This window comes from Numida meleagris, chromosome 18, assembly GCF_002078875.1.
Source record: "Numida meleagris isolate 19003 breed g44 Domestic line chromosome 18, NumMel1.0, whole genome shotgun sequence".
Lineage (NCBI taxonomy): Eukaryota > Metazoa > Chordata > Aves > Galliformes > Numididae > Numida > Numida meleagris.
This window is the reverse complement of record NC_034426.1, coordinates 2683405-2709272: the sequence shown is the minus strand read 5'-3', so window position 1 is coordinate 2709272 and position 25868 is coordinate 2683405. Positions and strand designations below refer to the sequence as shown.

The 25868-nt window shown below is 41.2% G+C and overlaps 1 protein-coding gene across 18 annotated transcripts in view; it reads left to right on the top strand.

Moving 5' to 3' along the window:
- The window catches only part of GTF2I (general transcription factor IIi), a 56648-nt gene that overhangs the window by 13136 nt on the left and 17644 nt on the right, over positions 1 to 25868 (top strand). For 14 of the 18 annotated variants that reach the window (XR_002443964.1, XR_002443965.1, XR_002443963.1 and 11 more), the window contains exons 4-19: positions 3298 to 3432; positions 4444 to 4627; positions 4801 to 4829; positions 5176 to 5224; positions 5939 to 5982; positions 6926 to 7003; positions 11823 to 11882; positions 13616 to 13699; positions 14103 to 14165; positions 15314 to 15415; positions 16490 to 16555; positions 19248 to 19431; positions 21189 to 21247; positions 24352 to 24423; positions 25016 to 25199; positions 25502 to 25569. Coding sequence is in view for 15 of the 18 variants with exons in the window: in XM_021415558.1 (XP_021271233.1) it covers positions 3298 to 3432; positions 4444 to 4627; positions 4801 to 4829; positions 5176 to 5224; positions 5939 to 5982; positions 6926 to 7003; positions 11823 to 11882; positions 13616 to 13699; positions 14103 to 14165; positions 15314 to 15415; positions 16490 to 16555; positions 19248 to 19431; positions 21189 to 21247; positions 24352 to 24423; positions 25016 to 25199; positions 25502 to 25569 (1461 nt within the window). In the remaining 3 variants the exon portion in view is untranslated. The remainder of the gene's footprint in view (positions 1 to 3297; positions 3433 to 4443; positions 4628 to 4800; positions 4830 to 5175; positions 5225 to 5938; positions 5983 to 6925; positions 7004 to 11822; positions 11883 to 13615; positions 13700 to 14102; positions 14166 to 15313; positions 15416 to 16489; positions 16556 to 19247; positions 19432 to 21188; positions 21248 to 24351; positions 24424 to 25015; positions 25200 to 25501; positions 25570 to 25868) is intronic. The other 4 variants (XM_021415554.1, XM_021415560.1, XM_021415559.1 and 1 more) reach the window with 4 other exon arrangements.

The window sequence follows — 25868 nt, the reverse complement described above, 5'->3', positions numbered from 1 at the left end:
TAAAGATCATATTCCTTCCTCGCACTTAGTGAACAGTTGCAAGCAGTAACAATAAAATCCAAAGCAGTCATCAGCTGAGTGCTGCTTTCCTGCCATTGCTCTCTCCATTTGTGATGGCTTGATGGGTTTGTCTTACAGTCCCTTCTGTCTGGCCTTCTGAAACACACAGTGCAGGTCTTGGGCTGTCTCATGCTGCACGTTTCTTAAACATTGACGTGTTCATTAGGTGAACTCCACATTAGTAATCCATGTCATAGCGTTCTAGCCTTACCTTGTGGCCTGTTAGATTCTTTCCCTTTTGTCCTTAGCTGTGATTCTCTTTCCTTTCTCTTTTCCCTCCAACTTCCCAAGCTGGTAAAAGGGCTCTAACTGAATGGTCTGTCCTGGCTTGCCATGCCCTTTTTCTCTATCTCCTTTGTAGCCTTTTAACACACACACCCAGAGTTAGGGCTGAGTTACTCTGTTTTTCCTTAGTTTTACATCACTGTCAGTTTACTGAGATTTAAGAATTAGTTGACACCTTTTTTACAACTTCTTAAAATGAAAAAAAAAAAAAAAAAAAAAACATTTTCCAAAGTTCTATTGAAGGTAACTTGCACGTAATTATATATCAGAGTTTTAAAAGATCTCTCAGAGTAAAGAAGAATTTTCTGCTTGCCTTCCTCGGGGACAATTCCTTTGCTTCCACTGCCTTCCTGCCTGCAGATGTGGATGTGCTGGGTACAGAGGCTCTTGCAGGCCTGGTGCCAGCCAGGACATCTTATCTTTGCAGCACCTCCAGCATTAGCCAGCCTGCACTGCTCTGGGTTTGTTTAGGATGTGGTTAGCTCTTTTGCATCCTTATTAGGACTAGTTTGCTTGGCAGGAACCTTTCATTCTTTTGTCTCTGCCTCGCCTGTTAAGGTTTATTAAGCCAATAAGTGCTTAAACAAAAAACACCAATAACAACAACAACAAAGTAAAATTGAAAAGAAAAAGCCTGCTCAGAGTTCAGCCACATCTCACTGCAGACTACCCCTTTCCTTCCCTGTAGCTGCAAACCAAGTTGCTGTCAGTAGCAGATCCTCTTCAAATACCCTAGCTCCTCAATTTCTGCCCTAGGTGATGATCTGCTTTTCTTGTGGTTTAAGCAGTCCTTTGACAACATAAAAGTATTTTTCTTTATTTTGAGGTTATTGTCCAATTTCCTGAACTGCAGAACTGATGGCTGAGCAGGGTGGGTAAAGCCAGGCAAAAGTATGCATGCTTTCCCTTTGATTGTTTGCAGTTTCTTTCGGATAATAGCTTTCCTTAAGCACAAAGGATGAAATATGTGTCCCTGACTGTTGTTACAATGCAGTTGCTGGCCTCACCTTGCCTCCTGGTTTCTGCACATGGTGACACTGGTACTCCTACAATCATTTCCTGATTTACTGTACCTAGGGGAATACAAACCTTTTGTTGCAGGATGCCTTGCATTCCATGGGCCCAATGCCCCTTTTACTAGAAGAGTGCCACATAGTGAATCCCACCTCCTTCTCTCTCCTGCTGTTTGTGCACCATTTCCTCTTCGACTTTAAGTTATTTATCTGCTAAAGCTTGATTTTTCTTTCTTATTCTTCCGTGGCTCATAGGCAGTGCTCCCTTTTGTAACTCGGCATCAGCACAAGCTCTGCTCTGTGGAGAGCTGCAGCCTGCAGCAGCATTCCCTTCCTTGCAGTCTGTTGTTGGAATGCAGACATGCTTTGTGGCCTATTTTTGTCTGCAATCAGAGAACGTGCTTTAGAGGACCTTCAAAGCAGGTGTTGTGTAACACTGCTGAGCTGTGCTGCTCTTCATCAGTGTATGAGCATCACAGCACTTATTTAAGGAAGGAAGCTGGAGGGCTGACCTGTACAGAGGTTAGGCTGTAGATGCTGAACTGCTGCGAAGTGAGAAAGGAAAAAATACCAGATTCCATCATTTTGAGTCACCAAATACGAACGACCAAAACCTTGGGAGGGCTTTTCTTTCAAAGCAACCCCTTCAGCCCTTTTAGAAAAATGATTGTTTTCTTCATGAGGATGGAGACAGCTGTGTGCTGCTGCTTGGGTGATTCCTTTGCCAGCCACGTGGCCAGCTGGGCTGTCACCCCCTGTGCTCAGGGCAACAAGGTTGTTCTGTGTAACCCAAACAGCCAGCTAAGGCAGGAAGATAAAAGGATGCTTGACCACACAGATGCCCACTGCAAAATGAAGGTTGCTGCTCGGTAGCTCGCTTGTAACCCTGCTGAGCACAGGTTGGCTTTTGCAGAGTATCTCTGCTAATCCTGCAGTGTGCTCCTAGCTGTGGAGAATGCAGCTCTTCCACCACCTCGTCTTCCCACCCATACTGGGCCCGATGAGGATTTTTAAGGTGACAAATGCATTTTTTTTTTTTAGTGCAAGTTTCTTCTCAGCTTGTTTTACAGCCATTTATAGTCAGTTGTTCAAACTGATGTTTGCTTTCTTGTGTTAGCCTCATTACCGTGGTAGCAGTATTGCGGTGTTTATGTTCTTGTTCACGGCGAAATCATGATGCAGTTTTGACATTGATCGTCTTGTTGCTCGTAGGAACACAGCTCTTTTCTTGTGTTTTATTTCATCTGCAGAAAAGAAAAGCATTGTTTTCCCCAATTTTTGCTGGGTGACTCTCAGTAAAACTGCAGTGACAGAAAGCGAAGGCTGCCACCGAAAATGGATCACTTCTTTTTGCAGCTTAAGATCAAAACAGAGCAAGGTTTAGGACTGAAATACTCTTTTTGTTTGTTCTGTTGTTAGCAGCTCTCCCTGTGCAGCACTGGAGATGTACTTCAGTGTCTTTAACAGGGTGAAAAAGCCATGCAAGGTAGGAGCTGTTGTGCCCTTTAACAGGATGCATCATCTGCTGAATGAGATGTCAGGCGTTGTGCTAGAGGCCTTCCACACAGAAGTTTTAGTATTGTCCTGTTCAGGATTCCAGCCCTTTTTTCCTTAGCCTTTCTGGCATTTAATTTCTACTCTGTTACCCTCTCCTGGGATTAGTGATGTTTTCTACATCTGCATGCAAAGAAAAGTCTGCTTGGCTGTGTCTCTTAATTAATCGTTCTTACACTCAGAGGGGGATATTTACAGAGGTTGTACAGAGAGCATAATGATATTTACCCACTGCCCACATGCATTTGCCTCTAGGTTGAAGAAGTTCTTGCAACTTTGGAGCAGGAATCCCTCGAAAGCCTCTGTAGTCTGAGCTAGAGGGGCTTGGTCGTGAGGTTTTTAATAACTTGTTTAATTTGGTCTCGTTTTTATGAACAACTTTTAGGTGTTGCAGAAGAGGAGAGGGCTGCAGGGCTGCAAGATACAAAGTGTGTGCTCCCTGCCAACAGACTGACGGTGGACGTCGTGGAACTGGAAGCTCTCAGAAAGTCTGTGGAGGACTACTTCTGCTTTTGCTATGGTGGGTTCTTCAAGGTCTTCAGAATACCTGTTTTGGACTTCGGAATTTTTATTTCAGTTGAGAAGAACGTATTCTATGATCTTGTTGTCCAAAAAGCAAATTCATTACTCAGTGTGCAGTGAGCCAATTCCCACGCACTCATGAGAGATACTGCTCTTTATTTGGGCCTGAGTGTCAGTGGAAGTTTACACAAATCAAACACAATGATGCAATTTTCTTCACTGTATTTATACATGAAATTCACAAGTATTCTGTATTCCACCTATCTAATACAGAAGGAACACCTCCTACCTGTATATTCATCAGTTAAGCAACCAATACTCCTTGCCCTTTTGGCTGCTTTCCTGGCCATCTGTGCCTGTGTGGAGTTGTCCTGGGCCTTATGTGACACTTGGTGGTTATTTGGGAAGTGCTCCCCTTGCTCTTTTTACCTTTACACCTAAGAACAAGCTGGGCAGTTCTCCTCTTGTTGGTTTTCCAAGGGCATCAGTTGTTACTGGTGAATCCAATAACACAATAGGCTGAGATGTTCTGCTTTAGTATAAGCAGTACTTGATCAAAGGATTCCACATCCGTGTTGATGTAGCACAGACAAGGTGCTCCCCTTCTTCCCAAGGGAAGGTTGTTTCCATTACCTGTATCCTCCCCTTAGAAAGTTTCAGAACATCTACCTGATATTGATCTTAACTTTTCAGCTGTACTGTGGTTTAGGTAATGAGCTTCATTTTTACTGCCTGATTCTACAGCATACACATATACTGGGTAGTTTTTCTTATCTGTTTTGCAGCATTTAGTTTGAGACTATTGCACAGTACGGCCCCTTTGCCTTTCAGTAAGCATCTGTACCTCAGTGGGTTCCACTGAACATTGGTGCATGCAGTGCTGGGTTTCCTGCAGAGATTTGCATCTGTGCCTTGTTTTCTCCCCAGTCCTCTCCAAAGTAATGGGATTTATGAGGCATGCATCCTTCTGCTAGATTCTGACTTTGTGACAATCTCCTTCTGTTTTTAGGTAAAGCTTTAGGAAAGTCAACAGTGGTCCCGGTACCATATGAGAAGATTCAGAGAGACCAGTCTGCTGTGGTGGTGAAGGGCCTGCCCGAGGGGCTGGAATTCAAGCATCCAGCAAATTATGATATTTCAACCCTGAAGTGGATTTTGGAAAACAAGTCGGGGATCTCGTTTATCATCAAAAGGTGATTTGCTCGCTCGCTTGTTTTTGGACTTCAAATTTCACTTCTTTAAATTGCACTGCAGCCTCTTTCTGTTAAACAGAGATGTTGCCTGTTTAGTTTTATACTGCAAAGTAAATATTGATCTATTTTGCTAAAGCTGTGGTTTGATGGTTTTTTCCCTTATTTCCTCACAGGCCTTTCCTAGAGCCCAAGAAGCACCTAGGTAAGTTACTGCTTATTCAGATTTCAATTTAGGAATAAACTGGAATCTCAGTATAACTACCTCCTGTGTTTTAGCAGAGTTTGGGTGAAAGATTTGCTTGGGTTTGTTTCCCAAACTTTAAATCTGGAAAGAGAGCAGTAGAAAGCACAGTGATAGGCACGTTTGAAGCAATTCTGTATTGGTGTAACTGTATAGTTTAATAATCCAATTTAATTAGATCTCTCTTCTTCATATTTTTGCAAGTACACGTGCATGTGTTCTGTGCAGAGCATTTGCATTGGTTTCTCAATTTGTATTTAAGGTAAATGGATTACAGGAAATTCAAAGGTTATCTTTTAACTTTCAGGAGCTCATGGGACAGATCCTTCACATTCAGTTATGCCTCCAGGTGCAAGGTGAGTATGAAATAACGTAGGGTTTTTTTTTTGCATGTCTTTAAATATTTCATCTGCTTCTGTTGTATGATTTGATGTCAGTGTCAACAATGTGTTTTCATGTAGTTACATATAGTTTATCTTAATGGGCTTTTTCTGTCCAACTGACCTTTGGTTAACTTTTGATAGCATGGGATTATGAAAAGCATGAGCATTCTCTTTCTTTTGATCATTCTTTGTGGGGAAACTATTACAAATTGAACAGCTGGCAAAGTTTCCATTCAGTTTAATTAGCCCAGGGAGTGTTCTTAATTCACAGCCTGTCTGTCAGTGAGAAGTGTGCCATGTTTTATGCCACCGCAGTGACGGGAACAGATGAGATGTTCTTCACTTCCCCCTCCTTAATTAAAAAACTTCATATATGTGTATATTTATTCCATTCGAAATGGAGAGCTTATATCTGGAATAAATAAAAAAATTGCTTAATGTGAAAGCAGGGAGCAACATGGCAAATGTTGCTGTGCTTCTGATGAGCACGCTTCTCATTAAATGGTAAACACACTTGGAATATTGCACGCATCCTTCAAGTGCAGGGCTGGGAGATTCATCCCCATTCCCTTGAGGCTGATTTTACGAGGCAGCTCGTAAAGCTTGAGGAACTTTCCAGAAATCCGATTTTTGTTTTTTTGTTTTTTTTTTATAATGTCGCTGTGTTTGTTCTGTTTGCTTCTGTAGTTGTCCTCCCATTCAAGTGAAAACGGAACCAAGTGAGGATTCTGGTACGTTCCAAGTTTTGTCCTTACTTGCCAAACAACGGAACCATCAGTTTCAGTTCAGAAGGCTGTATTGGAATGGTGGTGGGAAGAGCCAATAAAAGCAGCAGGAAACCACCTGGGTGCAAGAGAGAAACTTCTCGTTAGTTAGAAATTGCCACTTTTCCATTGCAGTTTTTATTGAGTTTTTTACCTTAGGCAGAGGTTTCCATTTCTAGATGGGGTAGATTAGTAATGTTGGTAGACTCAGGTCTTTTAGCTCCAGTTCAACGCTATTCAATCCCTACCACGGAGAGAAAAACTTGGCTTATATAATAATAATACTACCAGAATGTCCAAAATGACAGAACACTGAGTGTTGTTTTTCTAGCTAAAATAAATAGGAAAATGTTATTTTTTGTTTAAAAGTAAATAAATAGAATCATTCCCTGCAGCTAGGACAGGATGCTGCGAGGCACTGTGTTCCCTGCAGCAGAGCAGTGCTTAGGTGTGTGCTTGGGATTAGCACAGCAATAATCCCAGTGAGACAACAGGTCTCCAATGCTTGGAGATGAGTTACGACTTTCTGCTTTCCTGGGTTGGGCCGTGCAGCTCGGTGTTCTGCAGCAGAACTGTGTTATGCAGAGGAAGGAAACCACTGTTTTTAATTCTTCAGGTATGAGGTGGTATTGGTAGGGATGCCTGGTTTGTAGGGAAGCATTTAGTGCTGAATCACTTCTGATGGTAACCACGCTGATACACAAGAAGCCTGAAATGTCAGCGTGTCATTTTGTTACTGCTTTTTTTTTCTCTTAACGATTGCTTAGGGCCTCAGCACTTGAAAATCAATTTATTTATTTTTTTCTGGATTGGAGGCTAGCTAGAATATTAGTGGTTTTTTCATTTACTTGTTTTTTACGATCTTGATTATCTTTAATCTACTTATTTGATTCCTTTGTTGGTTCTACAGGAGTTTCTTTGGAAATGTCAACAGTGACAGTGAAGGAAGAATCAGAAGATCCTGACTACTACCAATATACCATACCAGGTAGTGATAGCAACTTCTCTACCTGCTTATCTCCTCAGTGGGTTGGACTTTCAGTATTCTCCAGTGTAATATTGGCATAACCGTATGAGTGTGTTTGGGACTTGAAGGTGAAGTTCCTTTCTTTTTTTTGCTTGATATTTTTTTCCTGTCAGTCCAGCACAAATACCGTTTCCCCTGGCATTTTTAAACCCTCATGATGATAATAGTGAGAGCAGTGCTTGAATCTTTTCTTTAGTTCCAAGTTTCAGTAGATTGTGTAATGCATCGATCACTTTCCTTGGATGGAAAGACCAGTGTATGCCAAAATTGTCTCGAAAGTTATAAGATTATATTCCTATAGACAAAGCATAGCAATATCTGTGAGATCCATGACTCAGGCTCTGAGTGTGTTTTGAAGTATCCCTCAGTTGCTTTGCTTCATCTATACATACCTTGATAAAATACCACGTTAATCCCAACCAGGATTGAATAAAGAAATTCATAAGAAATTATTACTGTTCATTTTAACCTACGGAAATAAGTCCTAATTGTAAATGGCAATGTAGAAAAATAGATCCCTAAATGTATTATTTCAGCTTCGTTGCACTTGTCTTTGGGGTAATTGTCTGAGCAATATGAAAAACCACAGGAAAGTTGCCATGCAGCTCTGAAGGACAATTGTATGCTGAAGAGTGGACTGCAAAACAGCATATCCTTCCATTTTGTAGTAATACGTTATTTAGGCAAGATTTTTGTTGATGGTTAGACACAAATTCTTGAGATTATTTTCCAACCTGTTTTAATAACTGATTACTTAAAGCATACTAATAAGAGCATGTTTGTTCTACAGTACTGTAATGTGTGAACGTCGGTCAGAATGACCTGAACCATGTGGCATACCAAAATGTCACTAGTCAAGTGCTGCATTTGAAAGGTGAATTATCTGGGGTTATGATCATCTTTTCCTTGTGTTTGTTCATTGCTTAGCCTCCAGGGTCTGTGGATTTACAGGCATGATGTAATGCAGTGATAATAGCTGCTTTTTTGGAGACATCCTGATCATTGTTGCTTCCAAAGCCAAGCCTTGTCATCTTTCTTTGCTTTTCAGCCCCTTGTGGCTTTCTGTTTCATGCAAAAAACAATGTCAGAATTTGGCCAGTAGCCTGAAGTGCAATCCAGCCCTGCTTGAAAAGAGTCTGTACTGACATCTCTTAGAGAGCAGTAACCCATTGTAACACAGCATGTTGGAACTGAAAAAAAAAATCAATTTATACGATAGGGTTCCATAGTGAAGTCTAGGCAATGTGGATTTTCTTAGGGAGTTTCTCTTGTCTTTCATTAGAGATCTCTAAATCTAAATCTTCTTGTGGGTGGAGGGTAATATACGCCTTTCTCAGATCAATAGATGCCCCACTAATAACTCTCCTTTCCCTCACTCTCAGTGTAGTCTTCCGAACTTGAATTTGAGAGGAGACTACGCTAAGTCTACTGGGAGAGAGGATGATGTGCTGTGAGCCAAAGAGATGTTACCTGTCATGTTGTGTTGCCTTCCCCTAAAATAAAGGAACTTCCCCTTTGTTTCTTTGAGTTGCTACCTCTAAGATTTAAACCAAAGGTTGTACAAAGTATGCACAGCTATAAATTCAGCAGGAGAGCAGGGGATTGAGTGTGCAGGAGGATGCTGTGCAAAGAAGGAATCCTTGGAGAAGTACAGTTCTACCAAGGTGTGTTTTGAGAGATGAGCTCACTCTACCCAAGCATTTCCTTTTGTATTGACAGACTGCAGAAAAAAGGAAGATGGCTGGGGTTGGATCTTACTAAGAATATCCTACAGCAAAAGCTGGGTTTATTGATTTATGAGAAGAAATAACTTAAATGTTACAGAACAACAACGTGCCTGGGGCTTCCTGGGGAGATGATTTACTGCTGGAATTTCACAGTTATTGTTTTTCTGAGTATTTGCTTCCTCTCACACGTCTGTAATGCTGACCAGAAGTCTGCATGCCTGGGTGGCACACACAAATCTCCAGTTAATCAAAGGGGGGGGGAAATTAGAACCGAAGATGGACATTATTTTCATCCCTTATTATATCCTAACCCGCTGCGGCATTTGGATCTTGCCATGAGGTAATCTTGAATTACTAAATTTAGAAATGTGTTGGAAGTACAGAGCAAGAAGACAAGGAAACAGAACTTTCAAAAACTTCTCTGGAGTGTTTTGATGGGGCACTGGGGCAGTTTTCCATCAGTGGGCAGTAGCAGTATGGCAGGTTATTGGTTATTTTTTCCTATACCCTGGACAAAGGTGAAGGTCAGTGCAATAATAAATGCTTTGGCTGACATCAGAGACAACCTGTTCTGGAAGGAAGCTCCAGATTTGACTGGTGACTAAATAAGGAAACGGACGGTAAAAATTTGCAAGACTAAACAAAATGTATGGGAGAGTTCCATAAATCATGTAGTTACCTAACAGTCCTGTATGCACCTTAAATACAAGTACCATTTTTGTTAGGCTCTTGGGATAGGAAATGTTAGTTAACATGCTGTTTCTTAGTTTAGTGTCCTTGAAAGAAGTACATCCTTGTGCCCATGCCAGTCTTGTGTTCAGGAGGCTGTTCAGCTGAGGTGTAAATGAATTGGTCAGTAACAAACCCAGACCCTGTACTAGAAGGCTGTAAGCAAGATCCAGGCTGTCTCAAAGATCTTTCTTGAAAGGAATGAGGTCAGGAAACCTTCGGTGCCAGAAGGAGAACAGCTCTGAAGCAATTAACAAAACAGAATTGGGCTATACTCGTTCTGTTTTTTGGGTTTACACAGAAACAGGACTATGTTAAAGGAATTATTCAGAGACACCTACCATCTTCCATCCTCTTCAGCAGCATAGAATGAAACAAGGCTTTTTTGGGGACATGGCCCATACAGAACAGAGTCTTGCTAATTACCGAGCACGTACTGTAAGAAGCGTGTTTTGCCCAATGGATCTTACTGGGTGCAAGCCTTCAGTTACCACTGATGCCTTGAAGTTTAAACAAAGAGAACTCGAAGCAGAAATGAATGGCTGCAAGCGGTGTGTCCTGTGAATGAATGGGTTCAGCTCTTAGGCTGGTGTCCAGATGAACTTGGCTGTAACTATAGGTCTAGGGTGACGTAGGACTTGGCCCATAGACGCTAACTTGAAAATTCCAGAGAATACGTAGGGAAAACACAACGTAATCTTGTGTTTTCTACAGTAATTTTCACTTTACCCAGGTAATTACATACTTTTCACATCGTTATCATCCGTGTACACAAAGAAAAATATCTGCATGACTTTGGAGGGTGGCACAGGCGTGGCTTTGTCATGTTAGGTCGTAAGTCATTGGGTGAGGGATGTGCACCCTCAACCAGAAGATGTGAATAAGTGTCCTGCTGGTGGAAGCAGGGCAGCAGTGACTGGAGGGAATGACATCGACTCCTGTTTTCAAAGGGATTATTGGAATGTGAGAAATGCTGCACTGGGTGCTTTATCTGGTACAAGGTGATGCTCAGCTCTGCCTGCACATCTGATGGTGCACTCTGTGGTTTGTGCCGTTATGTTTGGTATCTTTGTGACCGTCCTGCCTCCGCTGTCCTTGCGGTGGTGGAATTAAGTTCTTATCTCTTGAGTTTTCTTCTTGTTTCATTTTGATGATATCCTCCCATTTTTATGACTAGATGGAACTCAGTTCGATCTCATTCTCACCCTGCTTGGTTTTGGCTTTTCTTAGTGGTGCACTGTGTGTATCTGCCTGATGCACGAGCTCATTAAAGGAAAATGCATCTCTTTTTATTTAAACAAAGTAATCTCTGTGGGTCACGTTCTAGAAACCTGCTGGGTTTACTATGCACGTGGTTTTTTTATATCGACATGGAAGCCGTGGGTATTGAACTCTCTGTACTTAATCTTGAGGGGTTAAAGCATTGATATTGTTCCAATATTGATGTTCATTGTTGGTATACTTTCAGACCCACCTCTGGATGACCACGATTCCTGGGGAGCTGTGTGATGCTCTGCAGGTCGTGTTTGCAAATGAGCGTAGCAGTGGCTGAATTTAAGCAGATCAGCTTCTCCACATCCTTCATCTCCAGTTAGCAGCAGGACAGCACTCCTGCATGCCACAGCCATGCCAGTTCTGGGTACCTGGCCTGTTGCTATGAAATGTGTTTTGCTCCATGTGAAGCCATTTGTGCTAGCAGTAGTTTGCTCTTTCAGTTTAACTACAGTAGCTCCAGTGCATAAAGCAGTGGGCTTTTAGGGGTGTTCATTTGGTTTCTGAGGTTTCTTCAGCAGCCTGTGTAAAGCAGTTTGTATGCTGCAGTCAGGAGAGCTGCTGTGGTTGAAACCAGACAAACTTGTGGTGTTGGAAATGTTTTCAGTCTCTCTGAATTTGTTTATTTCATGTAGGCAGACACTGTAGAGTCAAAAAGGACTTGCTGGGGATGTAAATCTTGACAAACAGGGAAAAAACTGATGAAAATGCATTGAAAAAAGGATGAACCGTCAATATTCGATATTGTAGAATCAGTTTATTAAGACAGGCACACAAGAACTCAAAACCTGCTGTTCTGCACGAGTCTTTCTGGCTGCTGGGAAATGCAGGTGCCTTCCATTCCCCCCTCTGTTTTTCAAATTTTGCTCAAGTGAACGAGTAAAGACATAGAAGTGTTCATATTTCACACGTGTTCCTAAATTCAACTTGGCAGAAAGTCTGAAGTGAGCATGTGGTACATAAAGTTGGGTTATTTGTCAGCTTCCTCAATGGAGTGGGGAGATGTGCGTGTTGTGGGGCTCAGCTGAAAGGACCTTCTCTTTGTTCCCCAGCAGGCCCTTCCGAAACATCAGAGGTGGACGAGAAAATTGCTCTTGCCAAAAGTTACTCAGGTAGAGCTTATGTTTTTCTCACGTCTGGTTTGTAAATGGAGTGTGTCAGTTCTGCTTCCTAGGGCTCTGTCTCCCTGGTTTGAAGAGTTTGGGTCTTGAAACCTAAATTTTCAAACAGAAGTGATGTTTTCAGCTGGCTTAATTTCAAGTGTCCAAGTAAAGGGTCTTATAAAGGGAACCTTATTTCTTCCTTTCCTAAATTTGGGAAGAAGCATCAGGTGGATCACTAAAGCACTAGTAATTTGTGAAAGAGCAGCTGTGTACATTTCCCATAAAATTCAGTTGTAAAGTTTAATAAACCCTGCTTATGTATTATGGCTACAACTTGATATATATATATGTATTTCATTTAGCTGGGTGTGAGGTGAACAGCTGACACAGAACTAAGTATACAGAAAGCGTGTGCTTAAGGGAAGCAGTTCCTTACTGAATCTCAGTGACATCTGAAATGATTTGACTCATAAATAGCATTTTTTTTCAGCTTTTTCCTGTTTATTAAAAATACTATTCTGCCCATTTGCAGACATTAGAAAAAAAACTCATCTGCATTTCAAGCTGCGGGTTCCTTTATAAGGTCAGGGTGCTCCTGCTGTCATCAGGTTTAAGATTCAGAGCTTGAACCTTCGTTATGGCGTTCATGTGAACACTATAGTTCTGGATTTTTGGCTTATGAAAATCCTTGCTTTGAATATTCAGTGTTAAAAAGTTATTTTTTGTGTTTTTATGCCTCTAAAGGCAGCCACTAGGGTTCCAGCTGCAGTGAAGGGGCACATGTGGAAATATTGGTAGAAGGTGTTTTGCATGAAAGCAAAGTGATTGGATTTTTCTTTTTACAGAAATACTTGAAAAGCTGGCATCTTAATTAAAGCTTTTCGTTTTCTCCAAGCATTCCTTCCACATTTCTACATGGTTGGCTTTTTGCTTTTATTTATTATTATTATTACTATTATTAATCTCCCAAACCATGGCACTCTGTGGCTTACTGTAGGCACGTTGCGATGGGAGTTGTCATGCTTTTAAATCATAAATTACACTTGCAAGGTGCCTGTCACCCCACCTGCCTCTCAAACCTCAGCCCTAAGTATCTTTTGGATGTGAAGGCCGAGTTATGCTAGCAGCAGTACTCAGCCTTCCCGATCTCATAATGTTGTGCTTTGAAGATGCATATCACCTTTCTTAAAGGTGCTGTTACATGAAATTTAAAAGCGTTTCTCCTGACATAGGAAAATGAAGCTCTCTGCTCTCTTGCTGGCTGCACAGCTGGCACTACTTATTTGAAAGGAGAGAAGCTAGGCACTTGATTTTCCTAAGCACAGCTCTGTGAGCCCTTGGTGCCTGATTATAGAGGGCCTGGGGAGGGGTGGTACCAAATGACTGAGAATCTGACTTTGTTTTACTTTTGCCTGCGTTGAATTTTATAGCTATAGATGCTGTGTGCTGAACCTCTCCCACGCATGGCATCATGTGAAAAGGAGAGGAGGTTCCCTCCGGCTTGTTCTCAAAGTGCTGTGGGGTGACAGAGCTTACAGAAACCTGAGCTAAGATAGACCTCCAAGTGTACAAATACACTATTGCTCTGCCAGAATAGTTAATGTTTTCCCTCATGCACTACTGCTTTGATTAGTTACCCATATGATTGACTTTGCTTTTTAAAACTTTCTTGGAGTTAAATTCAAATTGCTTTCTGCTACCAGATGCTGATGGGCCTAATCCTGTTTGTTGTATTGGTACAGACTGCCCCGACACGAGCATTTCTCATTTTCACTGTTGGCCTTTGGAGCCTGTCATGGAAAACCATTGTAGTGCAACAGCACTGGGTCTGTATAAATGATAAAGAAATACATCATCTGTAGGGCTGCACGGGCTTTGTTTATGCTGTTGGTAATCCTTGATAACTAAGAGAAAAATATTTGTGATTCTATTAATCCTATTAAGCCAAGAGTAAGGAATTTCCTGCTGTCATTAATGCCAACTCGCTGTGCTGCTGTACATGTGATTTAGCATGTATAATCCCTACCTCCTTACCCCTGCCTAGAGTTGCTTAAGGGCTTACGGTAAGATATCTTTGCTGCTATTTTTGTTGCATGCTGTGAATGCAAAATATTTCGGTGAGCCAAGGAGCCTCTTGACAGGTGTCAGTTAAAATTGAAAATCGTAGAGTGTTTGGTTGAAAATGTTTGTGTCCATTGTTCAGCAGCTGTTTTTTTTTTTCTCCTTCAGACTCCTCCCAGCATACTCCTTCAGAAACAAGTGAGGATCCTGAGGTCGAGGTCACCCTTGAAGGTCAGTTATCCAGTTCCTGTATTTCTGTTTGTGGAGTGTTTTTAGGTCAGTACGTAATATTATACTTCCTAAAGCAACTGGGCTTGTTCAGCGTGGAGAAGAGAAGGCTGTGAGGAAACCTCATTGCAGCCTTCCAGTGCTTACAGGAGTTTACAAACAGGAGGGAAAGTGACTTTGTACGTGGGCAGATAGTGGTAGAACAAGAGGGAATGGCTTTAGACTAAAAGAGGAGAGACTTAGGTTAGATGTTAGGAGGAAATTCTATGCTGGGAGGGTGGTGAGGCCCTGGCACTGCTACCCAGAGAGCTGTGGGTGCCCCATCCCTGGAGGTGCGGCCTGATCTGGTGGGGAGGCAGCCAGCCCACGAGCACTGAGTGGGCCTGGGTGGGCTCTGAGGTCCCTGTCAGCCCAACCATGCTGTGATTCTGTGGTTCTAAGTAATCTGATGTGTGGTGACCTGGGCATGTGCTATTCTGTATGTGAAATTAACTTCTCTATTTTGACCATTTTTTCATTCTAAGGTTGTAAGCATTGGTGATTGGAGTTCTCTAAGAGCTTGTGACTTTGTAGAGGAGCTGGTATTTTGGGCTGGGAATTGGCTGGCTGAGTAGCACCTCGCTTAAAAAAAGACCTCAGGGTTGCAGATTTCTTCTCCATCCTCTTGTATGTTTTTTGGGGTAGGGCAGACCTTCTGTTAAATGAATTTCACTAAAGTGCATCAGTTTTCATTGATTTGAAACTGGCTTTAGCACCTTTGAGCTCTTCAGTATCAAACTTACGGATTGTTTTTCAAAGCTTATTGATGGAAGGATACTTTCAATTAGAGACAAAATCTAGTCTGCATCTGCACAGTTCATTTGCTGGTTCTTTTGCTGTCATTGTGTGGTCATAAGATGACCAGGTGTTTCAGAACACAATATTGTTAAGAAATGTAAAGGAGCTTTGATTTTCCTGTGTTCTCACACAAACTGTTCCCACGCAGGCCAGCAGCTTTCTAGAGTTGCTCAAACAAGTAATTTGTTGCAAAATTTGAAGCTCTCGTAAAGCATGGTTCAATATCTGTATTAAGGCTTGAAAGTCAAACAGTTCCAACATTGCACATCAGTTCTCTGGATGATAAAGCAGTGATATCTTCATGTTTCTTTCAGATGATGAAGAATACTTGCCCCCTAACAAGAAATCGAAGAATGCTGAGACAGCAAATGAAGCTGGCAATACTGGGAGAAGAAAAATGAGAGAGTTCAATTTTGGTAAGATTAAAAAAAAAAAAATTAAGGGTTTGTTTCTCTCTGATTTGTTTTGTAAAAAGGTATTAGATAGTTTCACCGTGCCAGAGTACGGCATGCCAGTGCTTGGTCTTTGGTTTTTGTTGGTTGACTTATTGTACAAGAAAATCAGACTGAATGTGCTACTGAACTGAATGATGACAAGCATTAGATCAGGAACCTGTCTAGCTGGTCTTCCTTGATACATGCTGTGAATTGTGAAGACAACCAGTAACTCCATTGTGCTGAGTAGAAGTTTTTGTCCTTGCAGATGCACAAACCTTTGTCCCAGGACTGTCCACGTGTTCAACATCTCTATGCAATGAAACAGGGTTTTCCCTTCAGCCCAATAAATTCTGACTTGTATTTTCCTGACTCTTCTGATAGAGCTGCTGTTAATGCACTGTCCTGCAGTTCAACAAAAAATGCTGTTGTGTGCTCTCTGTCATAAGCAGGAAATAGGATGTTAATATGTTGGCATTTAATCCAGTTTGTCAGGGAATACACAGTTGGGATTGGATAAATCCTGTCTTGCAACTTGCATCTTCCTTCAGAAGTAGGATTTAGATGGATGTCTTGCAACATCAGGACTTGGGGTAATGTTGGATTAAGTGAGAGGAAGGCATAGCGCTTCCTGATCTGCGTAGCTGTCTGGATTAACACCAAAACAAGTTCATATTCTCACTATAAGCTTTATCAAGCTGTTCAGGCACTGGACTCAGCTATCAAGAGCAGCTGCAAACTGACTTTTCACCTAATGGTGGTGAGGGCTGCTGACTGAGGCATCAAAGAAAACCTAGTTTGGGACTTAATTTGAGTTTTGTCCTTTTATTGTTGTTTTTTTTAAACTTGATTCAATATCTACACAAGTTTGGGAGGTAATCTTAAACATTTTATTCTCTTTTTCTTTCTGATTTTATCCATATATTTTGAGGTGTAGTCTTGCCAGACATCTGTACACAAGTGAGCAGTAAAAGCACACTGCGTATTTCTGTTAGTAGTAGCATAGATTTTACAAGAGATTCTCGTTTGTAGTCTGACATGTCCTTTTCTTTTCAGATAAATGGAATGCACGAATTACAGGCTTGAGAAAGCAAGTTGAAGAACTGTTTGAGAAAAAATATGGTACGTGCTGCACTCCTTTTTCTAACAGTTGCTTCTATTCCTTTGATTTCCATTTGGAAGTCACAGCATTTTGACGTACATGTTGTTGTTGGCTCTGAGGCAGACTAGCACCAGAGAGTTAAATGTTACTAGGAGGTTTAAAACAGTGGGCATTATCCTTTTTGATGAGCAGAGTTTGGCAATGGAATGCAAAACTTGATTTAAGTTTTCAGTTATGCTCAGTTTCCTGAAGCTCGAGTATGCTAATGTCTTGGGCACCTGCACTTGAAAGACTTAGCTTTTTTTGGTAATTATATTCAATCTTTGAGTAAAATAATCTTAAATAATGTCTTTGAGGATTGGCTACCATTGATTGTTACTTTCTGATCAGGATTGATTTGCAGCGAAGCATATCCTGGAGAAAAAAGAAGCACACGTATTACACTTGGGAATGACTTTGGGTGTTGCGCCTTCACATATTTTGTGTCCACATATCACAGAGTAAGGCAGCTTCAGTAAAAATTTCAAAATACAGGGCAGTGCTTCCCTGCCATCAAAAGTGAAGTGTCCTCTGAATGGAGTTGTAGTCTGTGAGAGCTGTTGCATGTTTCAGGTGTGACCATCCGCTGACACTGAAGCAGCCCATTGGAGGCAGCTCACACCAAATGAAAACAGCCCAAGGTTTTTTTTGGTTTTTTTTTGGTCTAGAAATGCTGTGAATTGCTTTAAATTTCATGTTGGTGTTTGCATGCATCCAGTGTAAAAATCTCCTATGGAGTCTGTTGAAATAGCCATTCCTGACTTTCTATTGAAGGTTCTGTAGTAGTAAACCATCCCCTTTTTCCCTGGGGATGACATTCCATTGATTCATAAACCAATTCCATACCAGATTCCAGTTCTTTCTACTTTCTATCTACATGGGCATGCAATTTCCTATTTACTGAAATGAGTTATGGATGTCCAGGATTCCCAGGATGCTTTTCAGATTTGTTGGCTTTTGGAGCTCTGAAGTGTTCTAGCAACATCAGTTCCTGTCGAACGTTACTACTGACCTGTCTGAAAACATATTTATTTTGGTGTTTAGACGTAGACTGAAGGGAATTGCTTTTTGTAGTATAAATAGAAGATAGTGTCTTACAAATATAGGCTAAATTGAAACCTGTATTCAGTGGGATTTCTATGCAAAAACTTGCAAATCTAAGAAGCCTCCCTGCAGACTGTGTTGCTGATTGTGTTGCTTGACTGAAGAGGGTTTGCTAAAACGTGTTGATTTAAGTGAAATAAGGGCTCCTATTAAAAAAAAAAAAGACAAATAATTAAAAGGACAAAACCTCCTCGGTGTTAGCTATTTAGAGAAGCTTTTGTTATTTTGAAGCTGTGGAATGATCTAGATTTTAGTGCTTTCCTTGCTTTTTTTCCCCTGTGGGCTGACTGTTGCTCACAAATGCTGCTTTCCAGCTGAAACTCATCTGCTGGATTTGTTATGCTTCTTACAGCTCACAACAGCCTCCAGGGCTGCAAATTTTGTTTGGACTTCTTAGGAGAGGTATTGAACTGCAGTAAGAACCTGCCTCAGTGAAGGGCTGGTATGATACGCAGCGATCCATTTGGTCGTTGTCCTGCGTCTCCTCTGACAGTCATGTTTGGATGGGTTTTCTTGTCTGTTCGTCCATCTCTTTGCACAGGTACATTCTGCCTCTAGTTTTGGCCATCTTATTATTAGCAGTTGGAGCCAAGTCAGGTCGAAACACAATTCTCCTCGTGGTTTTCTGGAACTTATGCATTTAATGCCCATCAGAATTTAAGACAAAGATGCGGGCGGTATTTTCAAAGCTTCCCCTTTTATGCAATAAGCACACCTGAAACCACTGTTTCTAAATGGTTGAAAGAGCATGTTGCCCATATGCCTTTAAAAACTAAATTGATTTATCGCTCGTAAGAATTTGGGAGTTATGTGAACTTTTTGCATATATGCTATCTATTTTCCATTGCTTGAAAAAGTGCCTGGAGTAGTTTTGTGTTGCAAGCAGATAGGTAACTACATCCAACGAGTTGCATTATCAAGGGGGGCACCTCTTTGATCTGTTAATATTTTTCTCCTCAAGTAATTTCTTACATCTGATGTCCATAGCAAAACAACAGAACGCAGCAAACTGTTTGCAGACCAGTCAGACGCCTATAGAGGATTCTTGTTGCGTGATCTGCAAAATTAATGTGCCCTTGTGAGTAAGAGGAGGTTAGGCCTCTTGGTGTTTGCAAACTGTGGTGTCTTTTTCTAGGATGTGACACTGCATCGATGTGATCTGGTCTTTGTAACTTCAAGAAATGCACTGAGGTTATTTTGCAGTGCTGTGAGAATCCATTGTGTGTTTTTTTTTTTTCCACTGGCTTCAAAGGTTTCATTTGTAAGGCAGAACTTTCCTGGATGGCGTTAGAAGTGTACTGTAAAGTTCCATAGTGATTTTACTGTGGTTCTGAAATACGCCATAGCTTTAAGAATTCACTCATAAGAATGGATGCTTGCCTCCCCCAACAAGGCATGAATGACTTTCCTAAACCAATAATAGTAACAAATAACGACGACCAACGTTAACGAGCTGTTTAATGAACGCGTATCGCCTGTTTGCAAAATGTCATGTATTTTAGGGCGGTGCCAAGGTTGGGCAGAGCCCCAAATCTGGCCTAATGATTTGATTCTCCTTTTCTCTTAAAGCTCAGGCTATAAAGGCGAAAGGCCCCGTGTCCGTCCCATACACCCTCTTCCAGTCACACATGGAAGACCTCTACGTGGAAGGGCTGCCGGAGGGCATTCCCTTCAGAAGGCCGTCCACGTACGGCATTCCTCGTCTGGAGAGGATTCTCGTAGCAAAGGAGAGGATCCGGTTTGTGATTAAAAAGTAAGGAATTTTGTATTTTTGTCCCTATTTTACACTTTTTTTTTTTTCTTGGTCCACTCTGCTTCGTTTCATGTTCGTGAGTTTCCAGACTGATTTCTGCTGAGGCATCGCTTTGCAGTATTGATGAGTAGTAGTTGTTTCAGGTCTGCTCAGGTGGGAAATTCAGCTTATCATAGCAGTAGAACACCACAACGGTGGCTGAGATCTGGGTAGAGCTCTTAAATCTTAGAGGCTTTTTATCATGGGCAGATCTCTTTGTAATGTTTTAGTCTCAGCTCTGTAACATGCATTGACAGCCATTGACCTTGGCACATTTAATGCTGTCTGAAAGATCCTGGCCTACGTTTCAGATTGTGCTTTTATTTTTCTCTTGCTGCAACGCTGTAAATTTGTCTATAGCCATATCTGTATATAGCATCTCCCAGGACAGGTTTGAGGCCAAAACAGCAACTGGTTCTTAGGATTTAGTTGTACATGTGTGTACATGTACAACGTCCTTGATGTTGTCATGTCTGATAGCATACATGAAGACAGACCTTACGTGTATGTGGGGACTGTTTGAGGGCCCAGCTGCCTGCCCTATCACCATGGCAGTATATCATCTGCTTTTAAGTCTCACATCTTCTGGGCTCCTTTCTCTTTTTCTCATTTCTTGCCTCAGTGTCTTTTCTAGAAGAACCCTGACATGACTTGCTACAAAGGCAGATGGGATGTGAGGGTCCCTGAACCTGCTGTGAATTCAGGATACATTGGGAGAGACTCTGCAGTGCTTCAGAGCACTCCTTGATGCAGTGCTGTGTGTACCACTTCAGTAGATCAGTGTGCAGATTTGATTATGTCTGGTTATTTGCCTTTTGTCATTTGTTGCTTCACTTCAGACATGTGATGTTTCACACCAGAGATGGGCATTTACGTGTTACTGTGTGTAACAGCTGGCATTGCACTGTTGTGCAGGGCTATAGGGCCCAATCTGGGAGCTTTTGAGGTGGGTAGGGACGTTCTGATTGCAGTGGTCAGGCTCAGAATCAGTGGAAGTGACAGCCTTTGTCTCTGTGCATGCCACCTTAGAAGGGTTTTATGTTCTGTTTCTGTCATCCTAAACTTTGCAGATAAACAGAAAAGCGGGAGAGCTGTAGATCCGTCTTTTGTCTCACTTAAAATCTGACACTATGCACAGATTTTAATATTACTGCAATACAGGAGCCAGCTCTGGTCAGATTTCTACTAATGGGTAACAGTAACTCATTTATGCTGTTATCAGTCTTGCAATGCATGATAACCAGAGCAGCTCAACAACTCTATGCCATAGTTTAAAAAAAAAAAAAAATGTGTTGTTCTAGTGTGGATAAAACCAAATGTGTTTGTCGAACAGAAATGTCTGCTTTAAATATTGGTTTTTTAAAGGCTGATTTTTCAGTTTGCATCTTTGTATCTGATGATAGTTTTGACTGGTAAGCGCATCTCAGAGCTCAGAGGTGATTTCACTCTGTTACTATGAAATTTTATGGCACAGGTGGATATGAGTATCAGGAATGAGAAATGTTTTTGTCAGGAGAGTTCCAAGCAGCTCCTATAATACTTCAGTGTTAGCTGGAATTTAACATTATGAATCTTTATATCCCACAATTATTTTTGATCCTTCAGTGGCGACTTTTATTTGCTAGATGTATCTGCTAGAGAGGCTGTAACTAAGAGCTGTAACTTCAGGTTTACCCCAGTTGGTATCACTGTTGAAGCGTGGATCTTACATCTTCTAGGCACGAGCTTTTGAATTCAACACAAGAAGCTGCACCATTGGACAAGCCAGCTGCAGGAGGTAGGTCTTCAGATGTGCGAGTTGAGTACTGTGTGATTTCCTCTTTGTCGGTCTTAGCGATGCCTTCCATCTGCTTTTACTGATAACACATTGCAAATAATTCTTGTTCTGAATTGTCTTTAGCTACAGAGTGACAGCAATTTACCAATAAAATCTTCAGATCCTGCAAATATTTTGGAAATGCAGCAATTTTTTCCTCTGTGTTTATTCTTTATTCATGAGTACGACACTTTTCTAAGTCAATATAATTAGATGTAGAAAGATATTTAAAATACTGTTGATAATGAGCCATCCCAGAATTTGTGAAATTGAAATGCGTTAAAAGAAACATGTTAATCAAAGCCTCAAGTAACACTGGAAACATTTGAGTGGGAACAGACATGTTGTAAAGTATTTTGTACTGTGCTTTGAGATCTGCTATTCGGGAGCATGATGTGAAAATGAGGTGTTGCTTTTTAGGTTTGAATGTGGAAAAACAATACTGAATATCAGTTTCTTCTTTTAGAAATATACCAATGCTAACACTCTACTATCTATTTGGAATCAGTTGTCCAGAAGAAAAAATAATGTGCTAAGTCTGAGACAGAGAAAAATGGCAGTAGTTCCTATAGATGATACTGGGAAGGGAACTGTCTGTATCATGGAATATTGACTTACATCTGGTATTTACCAAAATTAGATGAACTAAAATGCATTAATGAATGTACTGGTTATAGAGACATTTACTGGTGTGGTGTATGACTTGCTTGGATGCTGTGACATGGTTTTCTAGTAGCACTGCAGAGGCAGTGCATTCTGACCACCTGAGCCTTTGCCATCAGCAGTGCTTCTCAGCAGGTGTGTGCTCCTATGTGGTTTGTCTCCACTGAGCACCCATCCAAAGGTAACAACAATGACCGTGTAAAAGTGAAACTTCAAGGTCAGTTTTTTGTTACAATGGCACTCGTGAACCCATTTCTCTGTGAGTTGGGAGAAGAAAATAGAATGGATAGAAATCAAATTTGGAAAGAATTGCACCTTCGCATGGACAGAAGTTGCTACGTTACTTTCTTGGACTTGGTTTCCTCCTCAGTTGTATTCCACTGACTCTTGGGCTCCAGGCCTTTTCTCTACCTGTCCAAGTAAACCAAGTGTTGAGAACTTCTATGCCTTAACTGTGGAAGCAGACCAATTGCTCCCCACCCCACGATGCAGCTGGCTGGCAGTCTCAGCCTGGCTGAACTATGCATTTGTTAGTCATACCAGAGCTATTCCGTGTTCAGACTGAGACACAAGTATATAAATGGTAGCATCTGCACTACTACAGCATCATTAGGTTGGGTTTCATACCCACAGTCTTCTGTTGTAAAAAGTACCGTGTATATTCTGTACTTAAAATGAACACTGAAGATCTAAATTGAGTAAAGAAATGACGTCTTAAGGATGTCTCTTTAATGTGTAAACTTCTTGTGCAGTAGAAGTTAACCTAGTGTTTTGAGTCTTAATAATCTACTGTTCCTTCCAGCACTAAATTTGGCTATAAAAATAGTAGGTAGGCTAATGATTGACTCTTAAATGTAACTGTCCTCATATGTGGGTTTTAAACTAAGCCTTTTTCTCTGCTGATTCTGTCATATGGTGGTTATGGATACAGAGCAGGTATGTTACATACCCCGTAAAACCCGTGTAGCTAAGAAGAATAGTGACAGTCCATTTTGCACAATGGCCTTTTAGGTTGCTTGCCTTTCACAAATTTGTGATGATGCCGCATCTGTGCGTGGCTTCTGTGTTACTTCTCAGAGAACGCTTGCCAAAGGTGATGACACCATTTCAGGGAACCCATCTCAGAACACGGCAGCTGTCAGAGCCTTCTGAGCTTCCTCTCCTTCAGGTTTCTCTGTACTTGGATTCCCCCTTTCCCAGTAGGTCAGCATCTGCTCTGCCATCTCAGGAGGGAGAGCCAGCCCTGGGCTCAGCTCTGTGTCCCCAGTGGGAGCGGAGTGGGGTGGCCATGGAAGTTGTGTTTAGGACCAGCAGAAAGAAGAAAGATGATTCACATTTGTGTTCCTGAGGGAAACAGGCTGGTCAGGAAGGTGCTTAAAATAATGCGGTGCTGAAGTCCTGAGAAGACAGATTTGGCTCAGGAAGTGACTGAAGAAGTGTAAACAGGTGCCTATGAAGATAAGGCAGCCTGGTGCAATGCAGTTCTGCAGTGGGAGTTGTTTGTGCATGCTGACTACGCTTGCAGCGCGGCAGCTCTCTGGTTACTTGTTAAAGACAAAGGTACCTGAGCTTTTATCCCAAGTGAGGAACATGCATGACAAAGCATGAACAAAATCTGTTACCATTCCTGCTACCAGATAGGACAGAACTAACACTGTCATTTTGCTCTTTTGGAGGACCAAATCTCACCCTTCAGCTATAAAAATTCCTCTCATGAAATCTACTCAAGATGCATATGTGTTAATGAATGACCAAAGAAGCTTAAGTAATAAAATGCTGGAAAAACTAGGTTTAAGCTTGTTTTATTCACCCAGGGTATGTTAATCTACACAGCTGCCACTTGTGTTCTGTATCTCAGTTATGACTTAACTCATGTCTTAAGTAGTGTCAAGGAAACATTTCACGGAGTTGGAACGAAGCTGCTTGACATTTCTAGATGTATATCAAAATCATTTGATATAATTTATTGGGGGTTGGAGCTAGTTGATCTTTGAGGTCCCTTCCAACCCAAGCCATTCCATGATTCCAATAGATATTGTATACAAGCAATGAGAGAAATAGATTCAGGAAGCTCAGCATGAGTATACAACTAGGAGCAGACCAGTACTGTGCCTATTGTAAAAGCTTGCTTGTGGATGTTCAGTGCTTCAGGGAAATTCCTTGAAAACAAGTTTTTGTCCTGTATGCATAGTATTAAGGTAATATTTGAGAAGATTAAACGGGGAAAAAAGCCCAAACAAACAAACAACTAATCCCACCTCCAAATGGGATCTACAGATTGAAGGGATATAGAAGCACTGCAGTTGAGAGTTGAATTTATACTTCTTCAGCTATCCAACTGAAAATACAACCAAAGTAATTAGGGAATGTTTCTTTTCTTTCTGTGTCACTCTAAAATACAGTGAAAGAGGAGTGGTATGCCAGAATCAACAAACTGAGAAGGACGGTAGATCAGCTCTTCTGTAAGAAGTTTGGTGAGCGCAGTGTTGTTATTTTCTGTTACAGCTTTGTGTTTCTTGAAGGTTGCTCTCATTCATTTGTTTAAATGTCTACATAAGTGCCACCTTTGATTATCTGTAATCCTGGCAGTTGATTGGAGAAAAAAGTAGTATTACTCTACTGTGTATACAACAAGTTAAATTCTTAGTAAAAGGAATAAAATGCAGTACCACTAAAATTTGAACATTTCTGGGTTATATGAATTGTATGAATTTGACTGTTTTTTTTTATTTTGGAGAGAACATAAAAGCTCAGTTAAAACGTTGCATGTGGCTCTATAATAGGTTTAAAACTTTGGATAAAACCGCTGTATTATGCCCTGGTGAAGAATCCATTAATAATGTCTAGCAGTGTGACTGCCCAGTATCAACGTAACACAATTTAATAGAAGTTTGTTCTTCTTGTGCTGAGACTTGGAGTCTGTTGGATTTAGATATCGTGCACTGTCCCAGCTTCTAAGATCGTGCTGGCAGTAATATGGAGGCTTTGTAGTTTTTAATGAAGCTTGTTTTTAATAGAGAGAGATGGCCAAACTGTCCAGTTAATGGATTTATTTTGTTCTAACAGCTGAGGCCTTGGGGAGCACTGAGCCTAAAGCTGTTCCATACCAGAAATTTGAGGTTCATTCTGCTGACCTCTACGTTGAAGGTCTACCAGAGAACGTTCCCTTTAGGAGTCCATCCTGGTATGGGATCCCTCGCCTTGAAAAAATAATTGAAGTGGGCAACAGAATAAAATTTGTAATCAAAAGGTAAGAATTTGTTTTAATGCCTTGTGTTTTTTTTTTTAAGAAGGTAAACAAACACTGTTTATGAAATCAAGCGCTTGGTCACAAAGCATTCAGTCTTCATTTGCCAAACAGGCATGTTAAATATTCTGCAACTTAAAATGAGTATTTGCAATCCAGACAGGTTTTCCAAAATATTTTGGTGGCACGTTCACAAGCATAAAATGCACAACGGAAAGATCCTCACTTTTCATTTAATGTTACAAAAAGCATGCATTACTTGTGTTGTGTGAAGAATGGGTAGATTGTTTGCTTTCTGTTTGCAGGCCAGAGCTGCTCACTGTCAGTTCACCTGAAGTTACTCAACCTGGGACAAACACACCAGGCAAGACAGGTGCTGTCTCTAAGGGGCAATCTAAGGGATTGGTGTGGAAACTGATTTGGATCGTTACAACATCTTTCAAGAATTAATCCTTCTGTGATGCGTGTCATGACATGCTTTTTGTGAGGTTTTAACAGACTACACTGATCATTATGGAAATGGATGGGTTTCTGAAATGTAGTGCAGTGCAGCTATCTTTGAGTAGCTAGAGTGGATCGTTTGCACAGCTCTGGAGAACAGGAGTTGCCATCCTGGTCCGATACAAAGCTCTGGAGTCCCTTAGCGTTTCACAGCTAATTTAGTTAGGCTTT